Consider the following 26,122-nt stretch of genomic DNA (forward strand, 5'->3'; position numbering starts at 1 on the left):
TGCCCTGGGATTTTATGAGGAAGGGTGGTATATAAATCTAAGAAACAAAATAAAAAAAAACGTATTTATTTCATATATGTATAAATATATGTGTGTAAAATAAATTTCATGTGTGTAATAAAATAATTAAACAGAACAAAACTCAAAAGCGGGTTACAAAGTTTTACCGATAAACCATCATGCAAATCTTTCTAGCCATAACTAAAAACATTAAAAAGATCAAAACCACAAAAATATACCGGTAATTAGAAAGGATCCAAGGATCATCTACTGGCTCAACCCCTATGCAGCTGCCCCATACAGGGATCGAACCTGCAACCTTGGAGATATCAGCCCCACACTCCAATCCACTGACTATCCAGGGCGATTATCCTAACGAATTTAAACAGACGCTTTCGGAAGGGACTAATAGAGCCATCGAATTCAGGAATCATTTCCCCCAACGTGGGGCTCGAACCCACGATCCTGCTATTAAGCGTCTCCACGCTCTACCGACTGAGCCATCTCAGCGAAGGCGCCGGCCGCCGTTGTCACCAATAGTCAAGGAGTTCCTGAACGCTCGGCGTTCTCACGAGAGAAGCGCCGTCTCTCCCACCTCCGGCGCTCGCTAGGGAAGTCGGGGAAGGGTTAACTCGAGCGGCCGACCCATCCAATCAGGCCGCGCCCGCCTTCGGGAGGCGGAGCTTCCCGGCCTTGGGCGCGTTGCTGCGCCTCCGGAACCGGGGAAGAGGCTGCTGAGGCGTTCTGAGGGGACGGAGTGGCGGCGCTGAGGGGAGAGAATGGCGACCATGGCGGAGGGCTTGGAAGACCAGCGGATCCAGTTAGCGGCTTCCGACTGGCTGCTGTGGGACAAGGTGCGGGAGAAGGAGGGGAGGAAGGAGCCGGGCGTGGGGGGAAGAGGGAGGCCGACCAGGAGCTCGTATAGTGGGCGCCTGTGGGAGATGAGAGAACTGGGGAGTGGGGAAGGGACACCGCGGGGTCATCCAGCCCAACCCCCTTGCGCTACGGGAATGAATGTGCAAGTAGCCATAGGCAACGTCTCTGGGGGACCTCGGGGAGCTTTTCAGAAGCATGTTGCGTAAGCTGCCTGGCCATTCCTTACCCAAGAAGGGTGCCTATTAGCATTATTATTGTGCATTTCGGCCTCTGGGGGCTGGCTAGGGAGTCCGTGACAGCAGGAACAGGATTTCCTTGAGCCAGTGTGGTGTAGTGGTTAAGAGCAATAGTCTCGTAATCTGGGGAACCGGGTTCACGTCTCCGCTCCTCCACATGCAGCTGCTGGGTGACCTTGGGCCAGTCACACTTCTCTGAAGTCTCTCAGCCCCACTCACCTCACAGAGTGTGTGTTGTGGGGGAGGAAGGGAAAGGAGAATGTTAGCCACTTTGAGACTCCTTCGGGTAGTGATAAAGCGGGATATCAAATCCAAACTCTTCTTCTTATTATTCTTTTTAAAAATACTGTAATAATAATGATTTTTATTAATTTTAAATTTCAAAAATCCAATATGCACCAAATTATATTAATACCAAATAACAATACCAATTCATATACAAATCAGTTACATTTTGTTGTTGTTGTTGTTTAGTTGTGTCCGACTCTTCGTGACCCCATGGACCAGAGCACGCCAGGCACTCCTGTCTTCCCCTGCCTCCCGCAGTTTGGTCAAACTCATGTTGGTAGCTTTGAGAACACTGTCCAACATCTCGTCCTCTGTCGTCCCCTTCTCCTTGTGCCCTCCATCTTTCCCAACATCAGGGTCTTTTCCAGGGAGTCTTCTCTTCTCATGAGGTGGCCAAAGTATTGGAGTCTCAGCTTCAGGATCTGTCCTTCCAGTGAGCACTCAGGGCTGATTTCCTTAAGAATGGATCGGTTTGATCTTCTTGCAGTCCATGGGACTCTCAAGAGTCTCCTCCAGCACCATAATTCAAAAGCATCAATTCTTCGGCGATCAGCCTTCTTTATGGTCCAGCTCTCACTTCCATACATCACTACGGGGGAAACCATAGCTTTAACTATACGGACCTTTGTTGCCAAGGTGATGTCTCTGCTTTTTAAGATGCTTAAAAATCTTAAAAATCAATTACATAGCCAATTATAAATTCTGTATGGCTTCCCACGTGCTATACTTCAGGGTCTGATTCCCTTTCATTCTGCCTCCAGACTATTGCTCAAACCAAATACAATCCATTCTTGATAAAATCCCTTATACCACAGCTACAATGATTAACTTCAATTCGCATTAACACATACAGTAATTTGTGATATAGTTCTCCTTTCTTCTTCCTGTGTGAGGTTTTAATTTCCATCAGTTATTTCTTTATCAAATATTATGTCCATATTAATTATTCCTGATCTCCTTTGTTGCCTCGGAGTTACTCTGAAGAGGTCTCTCTCTTTGTTCCCAACTCTTCTGATGCAGCTGTAAAATTACACTTTCAATTTCAAACAAGGAGTCACCCAAAGTCCTGCCAAAGCCCTGGCAGGCCTCCAAGTTCTCGCCTCCACGTCCAGTTGAAACAATTAATTATAATTATTTGTAGAGGATTGATCGGGTGCCCCGGCAAGTCTTCAAAGTCCAGTCCTTCCTCCCCTCAATGAGGGGGCAAGTAAAATAATTAACTCCGCAGAGGCTCCAACCCCTTTTTATAATTATTCCAAACATTGTTTTTTTCTCACACAGTCCCGTTTGTCATTATGATATATATCTGTGCTCCCATCTCCTTCATTTGCTTTAAAGAACAAAACTTTTAGCATTCCCAGGCATTCTTGGGGGGGAGGGCGGGGGGTTGCTGAGTCATTTATGTAACAAAGGATTCATAATGAAGCGATTGGCTCCCCCCACAAACACATACCGTCTTTTTTGGCTCAGATGGAGTCATCTTTCCAATTTAAATCTGTACGACCTTGTAACTGTTTCAGTTCAGCAGTCCTTAGTCTTGTCCCATCATTACCAACATGTGTCTCTGCATTAATCCTAATGAATCCTTTAATGAACAGAAGTACCGCTGCTCTTAATGGCAGCATTGGAGGGGTTACCGAGAGGTGAATTGCTTTGCACCCAATTGTCTCCCTGCCTCTCACATCCATGTATGAGCGAAAGCCAGGTACCAAGACTATCCACGAGTGTAGCTTACTCCTCCTGGGCCCTGGGGGGAGTTTACAAAGATAATTACCCTCTTTCATCTTTGTTTATTGCTTCGCCAGTGGTCTCCGCTGTCGTGGGAGCTGTGCCATTAAGGCAACCGGAAGCCATAGGAGCAGGATTTCCAGTAAGAGAGCATAGAATGGTAGAACTGGAAGAAACCCCAAGGGTCATTTAGTCAGTGTTAGAAACAGATATGAAAGCTAGGAGATAATGGCACCTTAAGCCTAGGTTATGGGCACAACAACGGAATGTCTAGGCGCACTTTTTTGTAACAAGAATACAAAGCTGAAAATGAATGAACTGCAGCTTAAATATTATGTTCATTTTTCACATGGTCTAGACGTCATCTGAAGACTGCAAAAAACAAAGCCATACTTCCCCTGCCCGTCCCCCTAATATTCTTATGAGGGTCCCTTCTCCAGTCCTCAGAGAGTGGCTGGAAATGGGGAGGCAGAAAAAGGCTGTCCTTTCCTTCCATTCTGCAGTTTTAATCTGAAATCTTAGGCGTATTTCCGAGCTCAGGAACTGCTCATGCAAATGAAATTCCCGGTCGCAAAATGCGCCTAGAACAATGGGAGTTTCAAACGCTGTGTCTAGTCCAGCCCCCTGCACTGCAGGGATAAATCTGATTTGTTAGAATCATATAATTGTAGAGTTTGAAGGGACCCTGGGAGTCATCTAGTCCAATCCCTTGCAGTGCAGGATTCTCCACTAAAACATCCATGAAACCTCTGCTTCAAAATCTCCAAGGAAGGCTCCTTGCACTGCAAGAACTATGATATAATAGCCATCTTCAAATAACTAGAGGGCTGCCACATGGGGGAATGGAGCAAACTTGTTTCCCCCCTGCTTTGGAGTGTAAGAACTGAACCAATAATGGTTTCAAATGACAAGAAATGAGATTCCTCCTAAACATCAGGAAGAACTTTCTGATGGTAAGGGCTGTTCGACAGTGGAATGGACTCCCTCAGGAGGGTGTGCGCTCTCCTTCCTTGAACGGTTTTAAGCAGAGGTTGGATGGCCTTTGGCTACTCACCTACTAAATAGAACATGATTTAAACATTGCTAACCATAGTGCCTTCAAGCATTTACCCTTATCAACACCGTGTTTCCTTTCTACCAATGCCCAGTGTATCAGCAATGAAGACAAAGGTGATAGTGACCCAACATCCACTGCCCAAATCATCTTATTATGTCTGTGTTCTATTTTTGAATGGGTTACATACCGTACATACTGTACTCCACAAAAACATGTGACTTGAGTATCAAAATTAAATTTTAGAACTATCTAGAATAGAGGCTTTTTGTGTGTTAGTAGCAGAATCATTCAGCATTCCTTGTATTTCAATAGGGGGCACAATTTCAGTGGCTGTTTAATTTCATATTCCAGTTTTTTTGTTTTTGCTTTACTTCGGAGAGATTTTTAGCTATATGTGTATTTATTTAAACTTTGTATACCCTTCCTGTCTTACATAAATAGCTTTTGTTTCCCCAGATAGTTGAAATACCTTGCAGTACATTTCTTACAATTCTGCTTTGTAACAGTTTATGTTATCTTAAAATTCCAGACATTATTCAGTGATTTATTTTTGATCCTCTAGGTGGTTAAAGTTGGTGGGTACAGTACACTGTGAAAGAAACTGGTTGTGTTATGAGTTTTGGATCATAATATTTGATGAGCAACCCCGTTCTAAATTTGTATAATATTTATATGTACTGAAAGCAGTTTTAAGCATAAAAAACCCACATTCAGAGGCAGTTATGCACCAATCACCAGACCCTGTTGCTTCTGAAATAGTACTTTGTTGAGAAAGTGGCTTGAGGAATGTAACCTTGGTTAAATATCAGAAGATGGTTACAAAACCTAAAGTAAAGTTCAACTAAGATCACCCTCCTGATAAGCAGAAGAGTACTATATTTACTGTTACAAAACGAGGATCCACCTGGCAAGCTATTACGCATACAGATACCTCAATCCTTGGATGAACAGTGTGCTAGAGCCATTTGGGCAAGTTCAGGTTCATAGGTTTCGTAAATTCTGGACTTTGTTATGCATTACAAGTATGGTAATGTTAATCCTGATTTAAACCAGAATCCACAGGATGCCTGAAAGGTGGCAACACAAGAACGGACCTTTTCACTGGTGGCTCCATCTTATGGCATGCTTGGCACCATCATTACATATCTTTAGGAATCAGTCATCAGCACAATTTCTTTATTTTTGGCCAGGCTTTTAGTTACCCATGTTTTCTGGGAGTGGGTGGAATGTTTTAATGTAGCTTTTAAAAAATAGAACTACCGTTTAGACTTTTATTTTCTTTATCCCCAGTTTTAATGTATCTGTTTGCTTGCTTGTTTTTACTGCAAATCCCTTGGAGTTACTTTGGTAAAAAAAAGCAACCTATGAATTTTATAAACAGCAATAATAATGGTAGCAACGTCTGCTTTCTCATTGACCAACAAAAAAAGCTACAGTACTGCCAACTTCCGTCCCTATTAATCCCAAGACAAGGAGTGACTGATTGCAGTCCTATTGCCTTCAATGGGTTTACTGCATTTCCATGTTTTTAATATGCCTCTGTGCAATTTGTAGTTTAGTGATAAAAGGGCGAGACTTTGGAAGCCTTTAGTTCAAATTTAACCTCAAAGCTGAACCTGGATATGACAGCAGGTGATCTGTTTATTTTACAAAATTTTAATGCGAAATGTTTTGTGGAACAGAGAGCCATGGTCTGAATGTAGATGAAAGCAAGATTTAAGGTTTAATGAGCTTCTTGTGGAAGGACAGTGGGTCCGCTGCTGGAAAGACCCTGATTCTAGTGAATGCCAAGCTTGGTGCTGTTAGCAGGGCTTCAGTTCACACTTAGAGCAGTATCCTACCACTGTAAAACCGTCATGGCTTCCCCCAAAGCATTCTGGGAAGTGTAGTTAGTTAAAGATGCTGAGAGTTGCTAGGAGAGCTTCAATTTTCAGAGTGGTTTAACACTTCTTCCCAGGGCACTCTGGGAACTGTAGCTGCATGAAGCCAATAGGGGTCTCCTAACAGCACCCTATAGTTCCCGGGATTCTTTGAGGAAAGCCAGAGCTGCTTATAAAGTGATGTGATGCTGCTTTAAATGTATAGTGCAGATGGAGCCCCTGACAATCCGTGGCAAATCATGTGGTAGGAGATTCTCCCCGAGTGAAGTGCTTTGGATGCCCAAAGCATTTCAACTGACTGCTAAGTAGGAGAGTGAGTGAGTGAGTGTTAGATCAGGCGGCAAGTATCATTGTTATTAAGCACCTCTTTGCCCAGCAAGTGTGGCATAATCTGAGTTTTAGCTACTGTATTGATTTCTGCATGCATGCATTTCAGTTATATTTATTCCTCCTACCAGGATGCAAATCCTTCCAAGGTCGCTTTACAAAGCAAAAAAAGCAAACAAAACACTCCCCTTTCCATTGTGCCTTTTGGATTGGAAGCCAGAGGGCAAAGACTGTCTTATGGTCGATGCTTGTGAGCTGGTCTAGGAGCCTTTTGGGGGGCTGAAGAGCAGAATGGTTCAGATTTTTACTGTAGAACATTTCCAGCACAAAGTCTTGGGGCCAACTTTCTTTGAAGCTGCAGTCGTCAGCTGTAATCTTTACATTCGGCACAGAAGGCCAAATGTAAAGATTCTCAGTATTTCAAGAGCTCTAATATGTTCCATGTGGCTTCCTATAAGATAATTGTTGTGTGATTCTGGTCCTGAGGAACAATTAGTGACAACGAATCTTCTTGTGGTTTGTATCCCCCTCTTTAAAACAAAAACCAGCTGGATTTGGGCAAACAGTCTCTGTATTGTCTGAATGTTTCAGCTCGGTACTGTAAATACTTCTGTGAAGTGAGTTGCCTAACTCGGCAACAGGTTTGAGCACATGACTCCTTTCCTGTATTGCTTCTCTAGAGCTGCCTTTAGTTGTTAGGCAAGTGCTGGACATAACAAGGCACTTTGTAAATGCCGTAATAACATGTGGAGCAACATGTCTGTATTGTGATATGAAAAAGAATCTCACGGCCATCTAAAAATAGGCAACGTCATTAAGCTGTCAGGCATCCATTAGGGTTGAAGGATATAATGGTAGTTTTGCATTCAGTCACTATTTGAGGACTGTAATTGTGGCTATGGGCATTTGCTCGAGTTGCTTATGAAGTTTGGGCCCTTCCAGCGCTGTGAAAAGTATACCAGAAGGCATAGTGTGGCTCCTATCCTACATCACCACTACTCCTGTTTTTAGAAAAAATGATTCTGTTTTCCTTTGGACCACATCAGCAAGGCCAAGAGGGGGTTCTTGTTGTCTGGGCAGCCCAGGGGCCCCATACACACTGCCCAGGCTTGTGAACCATGGTAGGTCACTTTGGTGGTGCTAATGCAGAATAATAATAATAATAATAATAATAATAATAATATATTATTTATACCCCACCCATCTGGCTGGGTTTCCCCAGCCACTCTGGGCGGCTTCCAACAAAATATTAAAATACAATAATTCATCAAATATTAAAAGCTTCCCTAAACAGGGCTGCCTTCAGATGTCTTCTAAATGTCATATAGTTGTTTATTTCTTTGACATCTGATGGGAGGGCACCACTACCGAGAAGGCCCTCTGCCTGCTTCCCTGTAACTTCGCTTCTCGCAGGGAGGGAACTGCCAGAAGGCCCTCGGCGCTGGACCTCAGTGTCCGGGCAGAATGATGGGGGTGGAGACGCTCCTTAAGTTATACTGGGCAGTTTGACTTCACCCCGTGAGGCGCACTTTATTGTCTCTCGAGACAGACAGATGCCAACGATAAATGGCCCCTGGTCCTGGCCTGGGTTGTTGGGTGTTGAACTGAGAGTGTCTCCTTCAGTTGCATTTTGTAAGGAAACGTCAGTATTGGTGCTGGCCAGAAAGCTGACTTTTATGAAAGCTGCTCCCTTACAGACCCTTCATGGACAAACTTCTGATAAGCTTTCAAGGAACCCCTGAATTTCTCTGAATTGGATTCCCTAGAATAATGGAAGTCTTGCAGTTACACTCTTTCCATTGTAAGACTTGCTTCCCTCAAAAAAATTGGCAAAGTAGGTATGGTTTTCCATAAAAGGTGCCCTAAATTCTGGGCTCAAAATTAAACCCTGGTGAAATCTTTTTCCTTTACAGAATTCCAAAACCAGAGACAATGTAAAGTATCTGCTTGCAAATCAGAGTACAGAAGAACTCAGAAAATGTTTTGGTTCACGGATGGAATTTGGGACTGCCGGCCTCCGAGCACCTATGGGAACAGGAACATCTCGGATGAATGATTTGACTATTATTCAAACTACTCAGGTACCAGATTTAAACAAACAGGTCTTTATTTTTCTTTAAAAGTACTGTTTGCCTGTTTTTCAAAGAATGGTTGTAATTGACAGAAAGTTGAGTGCCTCTCTCATTATCAATAAGTCAAGCCCATCGAACTTTCTCTGGTTTGTACCCAAAGTTTGTAATAATTACAATATGTTGAGACTCAAATAATTGAAACCATTTCAGTGGCTTAATCATGCTTTTCTTCAATGGGTAAGCATACCATTAATGTCTCTGCAACTATTTGTAATGATTGGCTGTTTAAAAAAAAAAAAAATCACACCAAAGCTTTAGAGAAATTAAACTGCATCTCAAAATGGCCATCATTTTCCACTGGAACACCTGTTCAGTTTGCAAGATTAAAATGAGCTTTTAGAAATAGTTTCTCCACTATTTGGAGGCTAAATCTTCCGATTTGGGAGGGTTTTTCCTGAAGGTGGCTTATAAATTTTTGAAATAACATAAAGTCTGGATTGAATGTTAGTGAGATATGTGTTGAAGCGTAGGCACAGAAAAATACCATCAGAGTGTTGCAAGGCATATGCAATTGCCACATTGCTGCAAGGATTATAAGATAGCAGATCACTAAATCGACCTGAATAAATATCTAGGTGGAGCACTAATTGGGAGATTGCACAAGCTGTTTGCATTATTTGTGCCACAGACAGGCAAAGTCCCACAGCCCAGCTATGTTGCTCTTCTCAGATGACCAGAAAACCATTCAACAAACATGGCAGCAATTTACATGCAGTCATCATCATCATCAAACCCTTTATTGGCATCACAAACAAACATCCAAAAAAAAAACACAATAAAAAACAATACAGAATTACCACTTCCCCAGTGGCACAAAACATTTGCTAAAAGAAAGGAGGCAGAGTGGTCTATCGTCACATCTCTAGGTCTCCAGGGAGATCAGACATCTGCAGTGTATTTTGACGACAAAAAACCAAATAGAGATATTCCGCCACTAACTTGGTGAGCTCCTGATCATTCCCCAGTAATAGAAAATGTATGACCTCCAACTCTGGTTTCCATTTGGGGATACAGAGTAGATCTAGAAATTGCTGATGGAGATCAGCATATAGTTTACAATTAAGAACCATATGTGTAAGGGTTTCCACCAGGTGGTCTTCACATGGGCACTGATGGTGCAAGTGTTTCATGTTTATCATGCATACGAAAAGATGGCACTGCTGTCTTAGAGTCATTTTTGCAGCAACTGGGAGCCAGCATGGGGCAATCCTTCCCAACTTAAGTGCAGCCTCACAGCAGACTAAGATCAACATCCCGCTCTTCCCAGATTTTCAGGCATAAATCTTGCCCCCCCCCCAAAAAAAATCACCTGATTAGCACAGACAAGTATTGCTCAGCTTCTCATTCAGGATTCTGTAATAAGAACACAATTCCCCTTTCGTGTTGTGTATATAAGAGAGCACATAACTTGCACCACGGTCATTTACATTGGCACATATGTGCAGTATAAAAAGAATAACTCTGCAATGCTTGCAGAAAATCATGGCTTATAGCCAGGGTGGATTTGATTTAAATCAAATCGATTTAAATCTCGATTTAAATCACTAGTCAGTAAGACTTGATTTAAATCAGTAGTCAGTAAGACTTGATTTAAATCTTTTTTTTTTTTTACAGAAAGACTCATTCATGCTGGTATAATCTTAATATTTACAACCAGATGAAGGTTTCATTTTTGGAATAATAAATTCTCAGAGTAGTTTTACAGTTATATCAAAAATTACTGATGTGGTTATACTATTAGAAATACATAGACAGATAGTTCTGAAATTATTGTGAGGTTTAATAAGTTAACTGTTTATACTTGGACAACTTTTCTGCTGTACTTTATTGGAAGGAGAAAAATAATCATTTCCTTAATAACATTTTAAACAATTTATTTAACTGAAAAAATAACATTATAGCATATGTATTCATGTTTGTTATCTGATGTGGTTAAATGATTTTTTTTTAAAAAAACTTAGACTGAGTTTTAGCACACATGAAAAACTTAAAACAAATTCTTATTTCCTGATAAACAGCCTTTGGACTATAATGTAACTTAAATAGAAAACTATCTTTAGAAAGATTTTTCCTCCCAAAGCGTTTTATTTTAAAAATCCAATTTAAATTTTAAAAATCCAATTTAAATTAAAAAATCCAATTTAAATTTTAAAAATCCAGTATTTTTGTGTGTGTGTGTTTTTTTAAAAATCATTGATTTTTTCCCACCCTGCTTATAACATTGCATTGGCCCCCCTGCTCCAGCACACCATACTGTAAGCACCTTACTTGCAGAGGCAGTAGATACTGGGATTAGGTTGGTAAAATGCAATCCTCAAAGTTACTGTAGTAGGTATTTCCTTAAGTATGACCTGAGGTTTTCAATCTCTTTATCTTACCTGATCAAAAGGCTCTTCCTTGTTAACAGCATTTCTTTTTGGGAAAAGGTATGCTTTGTAGAAAAGGGGATTTGCATGTTGCTTCGTCTTTCAGGTACCACTTTTCATTCTTAGATTTTTGTCCCCAAGATGATGCTTTAAAAGCCACTTGCGGGGGAGAGGAGACATATTTTTTGGAACATGGGTGGAAGGTGGAAGCTCACCAACTTGTTTCTGCCTCCACTCTTCTGCCCTCAAGGTTCTTCACCACGAGCCCTGTAATATATTCATTTCAGGATGCTGCAACTTCTTCACTTTGCAAGCAATAGCTTCCTCTTCCTTTGTTCTGTAGAAGATGTGCAAAGTTATATGACGGACTTTCAAAACTGCTGGCGCTTTGTATGCTTCCGTTTCTAGGGATTCTGTAGGTACCTCGAAAAGAGCTTCAGTGACCTGAAGAAAAGAGGCGTTGTGATTGGCTATGACGCTCGCGCTCACCCTCCAAGTGGCGGTAGCAGCAAAAGGTATTCTTAGCAACTGCTACAATGATTTGTTCATGACATGCCTGATTTGCCATAGATGGAGAAGGGGCCCCCTCAGAATGAACTTATTTCTTGACTTAAACTTAAGGGAAAGTCTGTGCCATGATGAGCTGATAAGATTGATTGGTTGATTTTTTAAAATCCCATCTTTTCTAAAAAATATCACTATTAAAACAATAAAAATATTAAAATTTGATGGGTCTGGCCACTCCAGTCAAGTATCTTTCTTCTTTAGGTAACTGGGGCAAAGAATAATAAAATGAAAGGAATTAAAGCTGTAATTTGAGGCACGCTTGCTAAGGAGTGAGGTCTATTTTATTGGGATATATCTCCCAAGTAAGGACACTTAAGAGTATGTAAGATTTATGGGAAGTTGTTTTAGTCTATTCTATTGCGGTTGTTTTTTAACTTCCTTTATGTTTTAATTTGCAGTTGTATTTTTTAGTGATGATTTTATTGTTTTATATCTTTTTGTAAACTGCATTGTAGAAAAATCCTCAATCAAGCAGCATATAAATTTTATGAAATACATACATAATATCATTATTGGTAAGAAGTGCACTGTACTGTACTGAAAACCCAGAAGGTGTTTGTTCCACAAACTGCTCTGCTGTACTCTGCTGCCCCCTGGCTGCCAGAGATCCCTCCTTTATTTCATTATGTTGTGGAGAAGAAGCAGTGCTTGCCTGGCAACTAGGGGGTGAGCCTGGTTTCCTTTCGGAACTGAGGAACAACTTATAGTGGTACTTAACTTTTAAAAGCCCTGGTTACACAACCAGATTGGTTGGCTTTAATAGCCAGGGCTTCGTCCTGGCACCTAGGCTCAGTGCAGTACTTCTTCGAGTTTTGCAAGAGGATTCCTTCCTTGTTTTCAAATTATTATGTTTCTCGCCAATAGATTTGCAAGGCTTGCTGCGACAGCATTTATCAGTCAAGGCATTCCTGTGTACCTTTTCTCCAACATCACACCGACTCCTTTTGTGGTAGGTCATTAGCCTCCTTGCACCCCAGTTATGCTACTTATACATTGATAGAAGGGTCAGTAGATAAATATAATTTATTGTGATGTTACACACACACACACACACACACACAGAGAGAGAGAGAGAGAGAGAGAGTTGTACCTTGGAAGTCAAATGGAATCTGTTCTGGAAGTCTGTTCGACTTCCAGAACGTTCGGAAACCAAAGCACAGCTTCTGATTGGCTGCAGGAAGTTCCTGCAGCCAATCGGAAGCCCTGCTGGATGTTCGGCTTCCAAAAATAGTTCGCAAACCGGAACAGTCACTTCTAGGTTTGCGGCATTCGGGAGCCAAAACTAAACTGTTCAAGAACTAAGGTATGACTGTTTTTGCCATGAGATGAGGTCAAACTAAAACTAGTTATGAGATCGTTAGTTCTTTTAAAAAAAATAGAACTCTGATTAATTTTAAGAGAGCCATCTACCGTCTGCAATTGGTTCTTCTGCTCATTGCTTTCTCTGTGCTTTGGAGACCTTCCATTTTTTTTGCAGATTGTGACACAGAACTTACCTGTTATGTGGGCTGAGATGAAGGTCTCTGCCTATACTTGCTGTTGTTAATAGAACAGGCCAAATAGGAAGCACCTTTTATTGGAGTGCCATCCCTGATGGTCATTCCATAGCATCTTGACTGAATTGGTGTTACGCAGGAGAAATTTAAAAATCATGCGTTCTTGATACCAAAGGTATGCATGTTGCTAATCCATCTGGATACTTCAGTGTGATGTAGCAGCAGGCATGCTGTGCTTGGTCCAGAAAGACATTGATTCAAGTCCCCACTCAGCCAAAAAGTGCACTGCATGTCTCTGGACAAATAGTTACCTTGTTGGGATACTGCTGGGGAGACGGGGGCATCAGGCAGGCCCCCAGCTGGCTCCAGCCAGCAGCCGGGCGATCACCGGTCTCCCTTGGAACAGCATCAAACAGCGACACAAGCCTCAGATACCTTTAGAGACTTGACACGCTCTATAGCAGAGTGAATAAATCTTCTTACAATGGAAGTGGCGGACAGAGACATTTGTAAGCAGTATTTGCAGGCATTTATTCAGCATAGTTAAGGAACAAAGGAAAAACATGTCTTCTTCCCTTCATGTCCAGCAAACAGCAATATAGCAAAAGCAACATACAAACGGAAGTTCCCAGCAGACTGTGCTGGAAGTAAACAGGCATGTGACACACAACAGACATGCCTGTTCCTTTTAAGGTGGAACGGAACTATATCCTAACATAACTTTCACCCGTCCCTCTTTCACAGTGTTGAAGTTAAAATGTAATTCCTATGTATCACATAAACAAAGATCAGTTTAAATAGAACAAGGCTTTCACTATTTCACTGAAATTCTAAAAAGTGCTCCAAATTCAGGGAGTTTGTAGTAGGAGGCTGTTTGATAACTAGTGACCAGGACGCCTGGGGGAAATTGGAAGAGATAGCTTTTTCTGGACTGAACTTTATAGCTTCATGTATACTGTACTGAGATTCTTAGAATGTGGGAGAGAGGAATAAATATTATCTTAAAACTGTGAAGGAAACAGGGCAGTTGCTCCAGGCAGTCTTCTTCCATTTTAAGATTACTTTATTTGCTTATTTTCCACAGCCTTATGCAGTGACTCACCTGAAACTTTCTGCTGGAATTATGGTTACCGCATCTCATAATCCAAAAGAAGACAATGGATACAAGGTATTCTCCTCCTCTTCCCTTGGTGTGTGATTCCTGCAGTTCTACTGCATGTGCTGAGCTGCTGCACTTGACTTGCCTGGCCTCCTCATTCTCCATCCCACATTTTTGTCCCCAATATGTCCCAGTTTCCCAGAGTTCAGGCCCCAGCTGTCTCAGTTGCTCCCACCAACCATGTCATCTGCTCCTACTTCATGGTCATTGCTTGCTCAATTTCTGTCACCGCTTCTGCCACATTCAGACCTGCCACCCCACAAACCAGCTCTATGGTGCATGGCTGCCTCACAGCTCTAAAACTATCTGTTTATACAACTCTATGCTTTTTGGTTTCTTAGAATTCCAGGGCAACACCTGGTACTTTCAGCTACTAAGTACCGTATTTTTCGCTCCATTACACGCACCGGACCATAAGACGCACCCAGTTTTTAGGGGAGGAAAAAAAGAAATAAGAAAGCAACACAAAGCCTCCTGAGCGAAGAGGGAGCGCTCCTCCCTCTTTGCTCAGGAGGCTTTGCGGGGCTATCCCTGAAGCCAGGAGAGCAAGCAGGATCGGTGCGCACTGATCCCTCTTGCCCTCCTGGCTTCAGCGAAAGCATTCCCCTCCACCTCCCGCAAGAGCCGTGCACTCTCTAAAGGGAGCTGTGCGCTCTGTCCCTTCCCCCACCTCCCACAAAAGCCAGGGATATCCGTGCGAAGCCTCTGCAGGGGAGGCAGAAGCTAGAACAGCGAGAGGGAACACTGCGCAGCGCTCCCTCTAGCTGTTCTGGCTTCTGGGGTAGCCTCCGCAGGGCAGAGGGATGAAGGCATTCCCTCCATAAGATGCACACACATTTCCCCTTTTTAGGAGGGGAAAAGTGCGTCTTACAGAGCGAAAAATACGGTAGATACATTATAATGAAGCTCCCATTAACAGATAATCTGCATATATTCTCTGTGTTACTTAGGTTTATTGGGAAAACGGCGCTCAGATAATTTCACCTCATGATAAAGGAATTGCTCAAGCTATTGAAGAAAACCTAGAGCCGTGGCCTCAAGCTTGGGATGACAGCCTGATTGATAAAAGTCCCCTACTCCACGATCCTTACGCATCTATTAACAAGGACTACTTTAAGGACATACAGAAGCACTGCTTTCACAGGTAAACTGTCAGGGATGACTTTTCTTCCTTCTTGGGGATAAATCTATATTATTTAATTTTAGTGCAACAGGATTAAAATTGAAAGAAAGTTGCAAGTAGGTTTCCACACGCAGAAATGGGAATTTCTTTTGTCCATTGGGAGAAAGGTGGGACAAACTTCTGATGAGGGATGTAGGATGAAAGAAAGAAAGAAAGAAAGAAAGAAAGAAAGAAAGAATCTTTATTTGCATCAGCCATCGGCCATAGCAATAAAACAACAATACGATATACAAAGAATAGAAATAAAAAGTCAGTTATATAAAATACATTTTAGGGTTTTGAATCAATAGTCAAATAGTGGATCTTATTCTGATTGCCCCAGCTAAAAACCTTGCAGCCTTTGCTGTCACCTGCTCATCTTGATTTGCCAAGAGAAAGGACAGTATGACAGTGGCTAGGTGACCCAGAATGGATGATAAAAGAGGGGTGATAACCTCATTCCTCAAGTCTTTATAAAGAGTGCAAGCCAGAAGGACATGCGTCACTGATTCGGTACTGCCATCTCCACAGGGACTGATGAGGGATGTAGGGAAGAAAAGACAAAAGGTTGTCTTAATTATCTCTAGCAAGCGACAATCCCTTAAAAATGAGTAGGAGTGTCAAATGGTGAGGTGACAGCTGGTAAAAGGAGTTCATGTTATTAAAATCTCGGCTGATGGCCTAACGTAGATAGACAATTCCTGCTTGACCCTTGAAAGGAAGGCAACTTGTGGCGAGTCCATTTTTCCTTTCTCAGCCGCTAAGGAGAGGCATTCAGGGCAGCAATGTCCCAAACTTCAGATCTGTGTGTTTCCCTTTGTTCATCCGTTAATGTTCTTTATTCCCTGCCTTATCCCATAAGACATCTAAGCAGGTACTATAGCAGTCCCAGCAGAGAGGAGATACACAGAAGGAGTTGCACACACGTTGTAACCGCTTTGCAACTATGTGTGCATGCAGGAACGTCTTCGCAACATTGCTTGAATACACAGTCTGCTTACATCAGTTGTGTGGCCTGGAGTTGAGAATCGGGCAACTCGTAAGCGGCTTTTTTAAAAAAACAAGTTTTAGTGAAAGAGGATACAGTACAGTGCATTTCTTTGTTATTAGCAGTAAACAAGCTCATGCCAATGTAATGTCATTGATGTACTTAATTTCAGGAATGTAAACAAGGAGACAAAGCTGAAATTTGTCCACACTTCTGTGCACGGTGTAGGCCATGAGTTTGTGCAGTCTGCCTTTAAGGCGTTTGACTTTAGCCCTCCATTTGCTGTTCCTGAACAGAAGGAGCCTGATCCAGAATTTCCAACAGTAAAATATCCAAACCCTGAGGAGGGGAAAGGCGTACTGGTAAAACACAATTTAGTCAAAATTCTTCCTTCTACCTTTCTTTTGCGCCACTTCAAACCTTTCCTGATAACCTATAAATCTTCTAAATGTATATTCTTTTTTTAAAGACATGTACTTACATCTTTTGAAAAAGCCATCAAACATCTTTTCTTCTTCCTCTTCTCTCTCCTTGCTGTATCCTGAGGACAACTACATGTTACTTTCATGGAATCAAAAATTTGATGTGTTCCTTTTTTCTGCAAGAGGTGCAATTAAAATAATGTGTGAATCAGCACCAAATTGTCTCTTTCTTTGGCATGTACCGTATTTTTCGCTCTATAGGACACACCTTTCCCCCTCCAAAAATGAAGGGGAAATGTGTGTGCATCCTATGGAGCAAATGCAGGCTTTCGCTGAAGCCTGGAGTGCCCGCCGGGCTCCCAAGGCTTGCGGATAGCAGCCTGCATCCCGAAGCCTGGGGCGCACTGTGCAGCGCTCCCCGGGATTTGGGCAGATATCCGTAAGCCTTGGGAGCTTGGCGGCGCTCCCCCCCCCCCCAGCCCCAAAGAGCAGATCGAAAGGAACCCAAAGCCTCCAGAGCCCAGCGGGAACTCCCGCTGGGCTCCGGAGGCTTCGGGTGAACGCACCTTGAACGCACAGAACGCACCTTGACTTAGAGGGGGAGAACAAGAAAAAAAAAATCCTGTTCTCCCCCTCCTATGGTCCAGTGCGTCCTACGGTCCGGTGCGTCCAATAGAGCGAAAAATACGGTAGTTTCAGGGTTTGAGCCAAACTTTCCCATCTCTGTCAGCAAATAGGCCTCTTGTATTATTATTGGCATAAAATGCATTGAATATATTTCTTTTCTTTTTAAAATGTTATTGCTTTGGGGCTCTTCACTTTCCTGTTCTTTTTTAGACACTGTCTTTTGCCTTGGCCAAAAAAGAAGGAGCTCGGATTATTTTAGCCAATGACCCAGATGCTGATCGACTTGCTGTTGCAGAGAAACAAGAAAGGTATGGTTGCTTGCTTTGGTGATTTCAGTGTTTAACAACAATTCAATTGTTGAAAATGCCCAAGAGCTATTTATGTAAATGTATATTATCTGTTGGGACGCGGGTGGCGCTGTGGGTTAAACCACAGAGCCTAGGACTTGCCGATCAGAAGGTTGGAAGTTCGAATCCCCGTGACGGGGTGAGCTCCCGTTTCTCGGTCCCTGCTCCTGCCAACCTAGCAGTTCGAAAGCACATCAAACTGCAAGTAGATAAATAGGTACCACTCTGGCGGGAAGGTAAACGGCGTTTCCGTGTGCTGCTCTGGTTCTCCAGAAGCGGCTTAGTCATGCTGGCCACATGAACCGGAAGCTGTACGCCGGCTCCCTCAGCCAATAAAGCGAGATGAGCGCCGCAACCCCAGAGTCGGTCACGACTCGACCTAATGGTCAGGAGTCCCTTTACCTTTATATCATCTGTTGCCTTACTTTTCTTTTGACTACTGTCAAAAGTGTTGGCAGGACATGCTCTTGAGAATAATAATAAAAAAATGTATCTTAAATCAATTTCTTTTAAAAAATACTTACATACCCAATATTTGTGGAAAAACATGTCAGTTTGCATTTCTTAGTTCAGAAAGTATCGATCTGATGTGTAGAGATCTTCCCCATTCTAATTAATTCAAGAAGCTTCTCTGTGTGAAAGAAGCAATCAGAAGATTCCTGATATTTGGGTTATTCCTTTAGAGAAGCTGAGTACAGCTGGCTTTAACCGCTTCTCTTATCTCTTCTGTCAAGGTCATGCTGACTATAAAAGTAGGGCCAGAAGGAGGCTGAGTTTCACTTTCTCTTTCTGTCTCTTTTCCTTCTGGTGTGGTGTTCTGCACATAGTATGCTTAGTATTAAGGTTTAGACTTATTGTAAGTTATTGTAAGTTTCAGTTAAGTCTCCTGCCATTGGATTTCTTATAGACAGTGCCATTCCCGAATGTATTGAATTTGTGACCATTATGCTCATCTGGCTTCAGCAGCAGTGAAGCTCTGCTGGATGAAATATAATTGCCTCTGGTCTATTTTTTGGGAATCCTGCAACGTGCTTTAAGTTGTTACTCTGCTAACTATACATTGGAATCTACTCTGGATCAATATTGAGTAGAATTACATGACAAATAAAAGTGTACACTCTGTATCTACCGTATTTTTCCGTCTATAAGGCACCCCCATGTATAAGACGCCCCCTATTTTGGGGAACTCAGATTTAAGAAAATAGGGGGAGCCACTATCCGTGTATAAGACGCCACCTAATTTTGGACATTATTTCTTAGGGGGGAAACCTAGTCTTATACACGGAAAAATATGGTATATCCCTTTGGTTTTGGAACTGCAACCTCAGCACAATTTCTTTACTGTAGTTCCTATCATTTCTTTATGTTAAGCTGTCGAGTTACTGTCTCTCTAACCATCTAAACTTGTTCTGTCCCTCAGTGGAGAATGGAAGGTGTTTTCTGGCAATGAATCAGGAGCTCTTTTGGGCTGGTGGATCTTCACTTGCTGGAAAAAGCAGAATCAGGAACCCGCTGCCATCAAAGATGTATACATGCTTTCGAGCACAGTGTCCTCCAAAATCTTAAGAGCAATCGCACTCAAGGAAGGATTTCACTTTGAAGTAAGCCGTTTGGGGGCAGGAGAGAAGCATATTTCATTTTCCTGTAGACAGTGTTCTGACTGAAATCTTGTTCTGCACAGGAAACCTTAACAGGATTCAAGTGGATGGGAAACCGAGCCAAGCAGCTCATGGATCAAGGAAAAACGGTCTTATTTGCCTTTGAAGAAGCGATTGGTAATAAGTATTCCATAACGCAGAGTGGTTTAGACTGAAATATTTTACAGAGATAGGCATCTGTTTAATGTACCATCTACTCTTGTGGATTGTTGTTGGTTTTCTTACTGGTCTTGAGAACTGATTACCTGTAGTACAGTGGTATCTTGGTTCTCAAACTTAATCCTTTCCGGAAGTCTGTTCCAAAACCAAAGTGTTCCAAAACCAAGGTGAGCTTTCCCATAGAAAGTAATGCAAAACGGATTAGTCCGTTCCAGACTTTTAAGAACAACCCCTAAAACAGCAATTTAACATGAACTTTACTATCTAACGAGACCACTGATCCATAAAACGAAAGCAATAAACAATGTACTATACTATAAAATAAATAAGACAGTATTGTAGACGATAAAAATTAAAATAAAATAAAATTCTTACTTGCACTGATGATAGTCATTGTTTGGATGCGGGGCTTTTATCCATTTCCACAGTCACACAATCAGTCAATCAATCAGTAGCTGAACTGGGTTCCACCCAGTCACAAAAAACAAATTAACCGGAAAAGCCTCAAAAACACACAAAATACATAGCAAAAACAAAAGCGCCAAACTTAATCCATTCTGGAAGTCCGTTTGACTTCCAAAATGTTTGAAAACCATGGCGCAGCTTCTGATTGGTGCAGGCACCCCGGAAACAATAGCCAACAGCTGCATTGGACAAATGCTTCCAAAAAGCGTTTGAAAACCGGAACATTTCCAGGTTTTCTGCGTTTGAGAACCAAGGTACCACTGTACAGTGAGGTGCATACTGTCTGCATTTATGCTGATGAGAATAGGAGAAAATGCTTGCCTACTGATAGCTCAGGAAGATAATGTTCAGATGCTAACTGTTTCTAAGCTTTGGCTTTAAAATGGGGATGCTTATTTCAGCATAACACTGTGGGTTAAACCACAGAGCCTAGGGCTTGCCGATCAGAAGGTTGGCGGTTCAAATCCCCGCGGCGGGGTGAGCTCCAGTTGCTCGGTCCCTGTTCCTGCCAACCTAGCAGTTCGAAAGCACGTCAAAGCGCAAGTAGATAAATAGGGACCACTCTGGCAGGAAGGTAAACGGCATTTCCGTGCGCTGCTCTGGTTCGCCAGAAGTGACTTAGTCGTGCTGGCTGTACGCCGGAACCCTTGGCCAATAAAGCGAGATGAGCGCTGCAACCCCAGAGTCGGTCACGACTGGACCTAATGGTCAGGGGTCCCTTTACTTAAAATACCACCACTAAGCAATTTCCCTCCCTAAGTATAATAATGCCCAATAATCAATAAATATATGATAGTACTTGAGGGTTGGGATACCATGCTGCAATTAACTGAAAACAGATTTGCTTCTGGCAATACTTTCTGATGACATGCATATTACCAACGTGTGTCTTAAAATGTTTCCATGTCCATGTCAATAAATGGGTTAGTTTGCTCATTTAATGCTAACATAGACAAGTCTCAGTGAGCCCCAGCAAAGCATTTGTTTTGCACCCTCCCACATTGCTACTTCCATCCTTCATGAACAGGAGAACTTCTGCTGAATATGCTTTCTGTTTCAATGGCTATTATCTAAATTTTACCTGAGAACCAGGAATCCTGGTTTAAAACTACCAATGGCTGCTTCTAAACAAGCCAACCACAAACAATAAGGTATGAAATTTACTTGTTTAGCCACTGCTAGGTGTAAATCAGTATTCTTGTTTGTGTTACATATGAACAAGGCTTAGCATTATATGCAAAGTAAATTCTACAGAACTTATCCCAGCCACATGGGAAGAAAGGACCGTTATGATGAGGCACCGAATATAGCATTACCTATACGGCCTAGGACCCTCGTATCTACGGGACCGCCTCTCCTGGTATGCCCCACAGAGGAACTTACGGTCTTCAAATAAAAACATCTTGAAGGTCCCAGGCCTCAGAGAGGTTAGGCTGGCCTCAACTAGAGCCAGGGCTTTTTCGGCTGCGGCTCCAACCTGGTGGAACGCTCTGTCACAAGAGACAAGGGCCCTCCAGGACTTGACATCTTTCCGCAGGGCCTGCAAGACAGAGCTGTTCCACCAGGCCTTTGGTCAGGGCGCAGCCTGACTCCCTCCTTTGGCAATCTTTACAATACTTTAGTTTATGGTTGCCATCAATTTTGATTTTAATTAATTCTTTGATGTTTTTATAATGTTGCACTATTTTAGTGTTGTTAGCCGCCCTGAGCCCGGCTTCGGCTGGGGAGGGCGGGATATAAATAAAATTTATTATTATTATTATTATTACTTGCAAATCAGTCCTGTGGTTGAGATGAAAATTGGGGCTATCCTTATCTTGGTACTAAAATGCACCTAACCGTTCTGAAATTGGAGTGAAATGCATTTCCTAACATGGCCATTCATTTGAAATGATCCTTCAGTCTGTGATCCAGGTTTAGGTCTTTGGTTTAGGACTTAGGTTTAATAATATTAGTCACAACTGAGCACCTAATACAAACCAGATGATGTACAGATATGAAAGCAACACTGCCTTGCATATGAGCCTGTTATCTTGTGTTGTGTGATAGGATTACTTTATTTCATAGAATCACATTTGTAATGAATGGAAACTCAGACTTTTGCATTTCATCATCTGTCCAGAACATTTAGACAAAATAGCTTCTGTTAAAGATGTTCTGTCTGTAACTTTGTCTTCAGGATATATGTGCAGCCCTGTGGTCTTGGATAAAGACGGTGTCAGTGCTGCGGTCATAACTGCGGAGATGGCTGCTTTTCTGGAAACCAAGAAATTGACTTTGTCTCAGCAGTTGAAAAACATTTACAATGAGTGAGTTTACAATGAGCATTTCATAGTATACTTAATATATTTTCTACATGCAAGGTACATGGAGCTCACAGGTAACTATTTTGTCTTCAAAGGTACGGCTACCATGTTACTAAAGCTTCCTATTTTATCTGTCACGATCAGAAGATTATTAAGGAGCTATTTGAGAAGCTTAGAAATTATGATGGGAAGAACACCTATCCAAAGACCTGTGGGAGATTTTCAGTGTCTGGAGTACGGGATCTAACTACTGGCTATGACAGTAATGAGACTGATAAAAAGGCTGTAAGTAGCTGGAACTTTTTGTTCTTTTATTTCTATGCGACTGTTGCTCCCTGAATGCTGTCTAAATTTCTTTATTTGGAAATAAGTCATTGATTTCATTCCAGAGGGTAGCCAGAGGGAGTCCTATGACATCCTAAAGTCTAAGGGAGGAATTCAATGACACACTGTTCTGATAAGTGCTTCTGCTTGTCATAGGGAACTATCCCCCTTCTCTTCCCCTCATCTATATTTGTTTGAGGACCAAGGCAGAAATTAGTGGAACACAAGGCTTCAGAAAGTGAACTGGCAGCTGAAAACAGAGCTCAGGAAGCAGGGCAAATCCCATCCCTTAATAAGGATAAAAAAATTAAAAACAGTTTTGAAATACTCTGTTTTGTGTACTGCCTTGTAAGCAATGCTGGGGCTAAATGCAAACATGCACATAGTATTGAATCCCCTCATCCTGCATGTAGATTCCTAGCAGAATTAGTCAATCTATGCTGTTCCTTTGTCAGTGCATTTGACTGATGGAAGAATCGTACGAACCTAATAGAGGTACTGTAAGCTGCCCAGGTGACTTGCTGGTTTGATCTGCATAATTTGCAGATACCTGCAAATTAGAATAGTGTATGTCATATTTGGCATCCTAGTGCCCAATCCTTTATTTTCGCTCCCCCAAGAAAAAGACATCTCTTGAAATCCCCACTGTCAATTTTTCACAAGGAAGAGTCCAGGAAAGGTTTTTTCTTTATCCCATGAATTCCACCCTTAGAAAGCTGATGATTAGTCATTACGCATTAGCGCATATGAGTCTCATGCAGTTATAGCCAAAATTGTGACAAATTTACCTTTTGTGGTGTTAGGTGCTTCCTACCAGTAAAAGCAGTCAAATGATAACATTTACGTTTACTAATGGATGTGTGGCTACCATGCGAACCAGTGGGACCGAACCCAAAATCAAATACTATTCAGAGCTTTGTGCACCTCCTGGAAACAGGTATTGTTTAGGTTTATTTATTTTTCTGTTGCAAACCATTGTTAAATTTGGATTTCTCCTACTGTAGACTTTTTCACAGAATAGCTGTTTGAGCAGTTTTCACAAATCTTTGTTTAACACGGTTTTGGGTCAGGTAAGCTAAATTTCATTGTCATATCCACAAAACCTCAGTCCATTGTATTTCAAATGTGTATTTTAAACCATCTCCCCTTTGCTTTATCACAGCCACCACCACAGTTCAGAATGGACTTTACCTATTAGCATATCATGGGAATAAATCTACTGTTTTTAATGTGAATGAGAATTTGAATAGATTGAAACCCAGGTTTTGTTTTTGGCTCATTTTTAGTGACTTTGAAAAGCTGAAGAAAGAACTGGATGAACTGGTCAGTGCAATTGAAAAATATTTCTTTGAGCCAGAGAAGAATAAGCTGCAGCCCAAGCCAGAGTGATACAGCTGTCCCTGTTTTCATCTCTACACAAACAATACTTTCTACAGTTAATTGGACAATATGTATAAAGCACTTGTTTCCATGAATTAAGGGTGCACAAACGTGACTGTAATTGCACTATTTTGAAAAGTATGTTTGCATGTTTCATCTGCCATGCATGCTCGTATTTTGAGGGGAAATAAATCTTCCCTTGGCAAATTCTCCTTCAGCCAATTTCCTGATGAAATTGCATTTGGTTTTAATAAAATAGTTGGTAGTGCCTGTTGACACAAGGAATGTCCCCTACAAATGCGCTCAGTAATGGATGCCGATTTTATGTTACAAGGCTTTGCATTCAACTGTAAGATTGTAAGATTACCACTCATACAGATCTCCTGAGTTTCCTGATCTATCATGCTTGTTTCCGTTAGAACTTTTTAAACTTTTCAGTCATCTCACTCCTGTTGGTGTGTGCATGTTGAAAAGTTGCCTCTTCGCTCTCTTATATTCTCAAACTGGTCAGTGTCTCCTAGTTTTCCAGCTTTGCTCCCCATCCCTTGCATGCCTAATCTCTTTGGTTGCAAGCATGAGAGCAAAATCTGTTTCTCTTTTTTGACTCACAATGCCTAGTTACTGGAAGTACTCCAGAAATAATTATAATTATAATTATAAAATGTAGGGTCTGCCTTGTCAAAATCAGCTGCAATAAAATCAGCACATCAAAGATGTGGTATAGTCCCCAGTGCAGACAAGCCAGTAGCCTAACCTGAAACAGCACGGGCTGTTTATCATATATCTGAATCGTGAACTTGTAACAAAACAGCACTAGGTATAGTTCTGCCAATAGCAGAGACAATGGATTCAGTTCTGCAAGATGCATATTTCCTGTGCTTTTTTCTGGGGGGGATGCAGGGGTACACATATCCCTAAACATTTTGTGAATTAAGTTTGGCCTCATTGGGGGGCAGTATTTCAATGTAAGTAGGAAAATGAGAGTACCCCTAAACATTTTTTTTAGAAAAAAAGCACTGCATATTTCTATAATTATGTAGTTAACCAGTGTAAAAATTATAAGAAAATCAGACAATTATTCAGTCAGTTGCCCGATATATTCTGAGACAGAGTTCTTTCAAAAATCATTGGTTCTACAGAATATGATCTCTGTCTGTATTGCTTATTTCTGATTACTTGCTCCTCCCCTTTACAAATTGCTTTTGGCTTGTTTGGGTTTTGCTTTGTTATTATCGAGGGAACAACATTAGCTTTATAGCCGCTAGCTATCTAAAGGCAAGAGTCCTGTTTTCCATGACTGATCCCTCCAAATGGAAGCTGAATAAAAAATTACCTGTCTCAATGATGTCTTGCCTAGAGCAGTGGTTATCAAACTTTTTTTTCCTGAGTCACACTTTGCTCATGCTGCCCAGAGTCTTTTCCAACACTCATGTTTGAATGGCAATTCTGAATCACAACCAGGATTGTCCTTGATATCACTTGATGCTATTGCTCTTATATGGAAAATATATCTATCAGTATTCTGCAAATTAAAAAGCTATGCTTTACTACACTGAAATGTTTAAATGTCTGATTGTCCTTGAATCTTCCTGCCACACTTGCCACCTACCCCTGCTGCACTCTTTCAAAATCACTGACCTGAAGTTTTGATTACCAAAAAGACAATTTCTTTCTTCATGAATGACTTGAATGACAAATCAGAGATAGGATGTGCAATTTTTCTTGAAATTGTTGACTGATGTGAAGCTCTTGGAATCCTAGCCAATCTGTCATCCATGATTGGTTTTTTAAAAGCTCAGCATACATTTGCATAACAGTTATGCACTTAATTTATTTGACTACATTCCGGAAGAACTGTAGAGTCTCATTTGATGTCGCCCAGAGTGGATGCTGCTTATGTATGGCAATGTAAAATACTGTTTGACTCTTTATTAAATGAGTGTTGCAAAGTTTATAAAACGCCTTCCTGTTCTTTTTGCTGTTTGTGGATGTCCTGCTGTTTATTTTCCTCTTAGGCATAAAAGACATGCATATGTGGTTTGCACAGATACTCAGACAATTTTACTGTCAGCAAGTGCCTTTGTGCAACAATGTGTCTCAACTTTATAATAACTTCTCAGGAAGGGTGTAGCTAGGCGGAAGTGAAAGTTTGAAAATACAGATCTGAAAGTA

At 41.6% G+C, this 26,122-nt stretch overlaps 1 protein-coding gene across 1 annotated transcript; it reads left to right on the forward strand.

Annotated features, from left to right (window-relative positions):
• Positions 1–694: 694 nt before the first annotated feature.
• Positions 695–25,909, forward strand: PGM2 (phosphoglucomutase 2). The gene is made up of 14 exons (XM_081020005.1): positions 695–854; positions 8,306–8,473; positions 11,299–11,405; positions 12,322–12,406; positions 14,038–14,121; positions 15,063–15,256; positions 16,435–16,624; positions 17,522–17,619; positions 19,079–19,259; positions 19,340–19,433; positions 22,120–22,249; positions 22,342–22,531; positions 23,374–23,507; positions 23,857–25,909. The coding sequence occupies exons 1-14, from the start codon at positions 780–782 to the stop codon at positions 23,957–23,959; spliced, it is 1,833 nt and encodes a 610-aa protein (XP_080876131.1). The 5' UTR covers positions 695–779; the 3' UTR covers positions 23,960–25,909.
• Positions 25,910–26,122: the final 213 nt, after the last annotated feature.

Source organism: Podarcis pityusensis (assembly GCF_964106645.2).
Source record: "Podarcis pityusensis genome assembly, chromosome: 9".
NCBI classification, from domain to species: Eukaryota; Metazoa; Chordata; class Lepidosauria; order Squamata; family Lacertidae; genus Podarcis; species Podarcis pityusensis.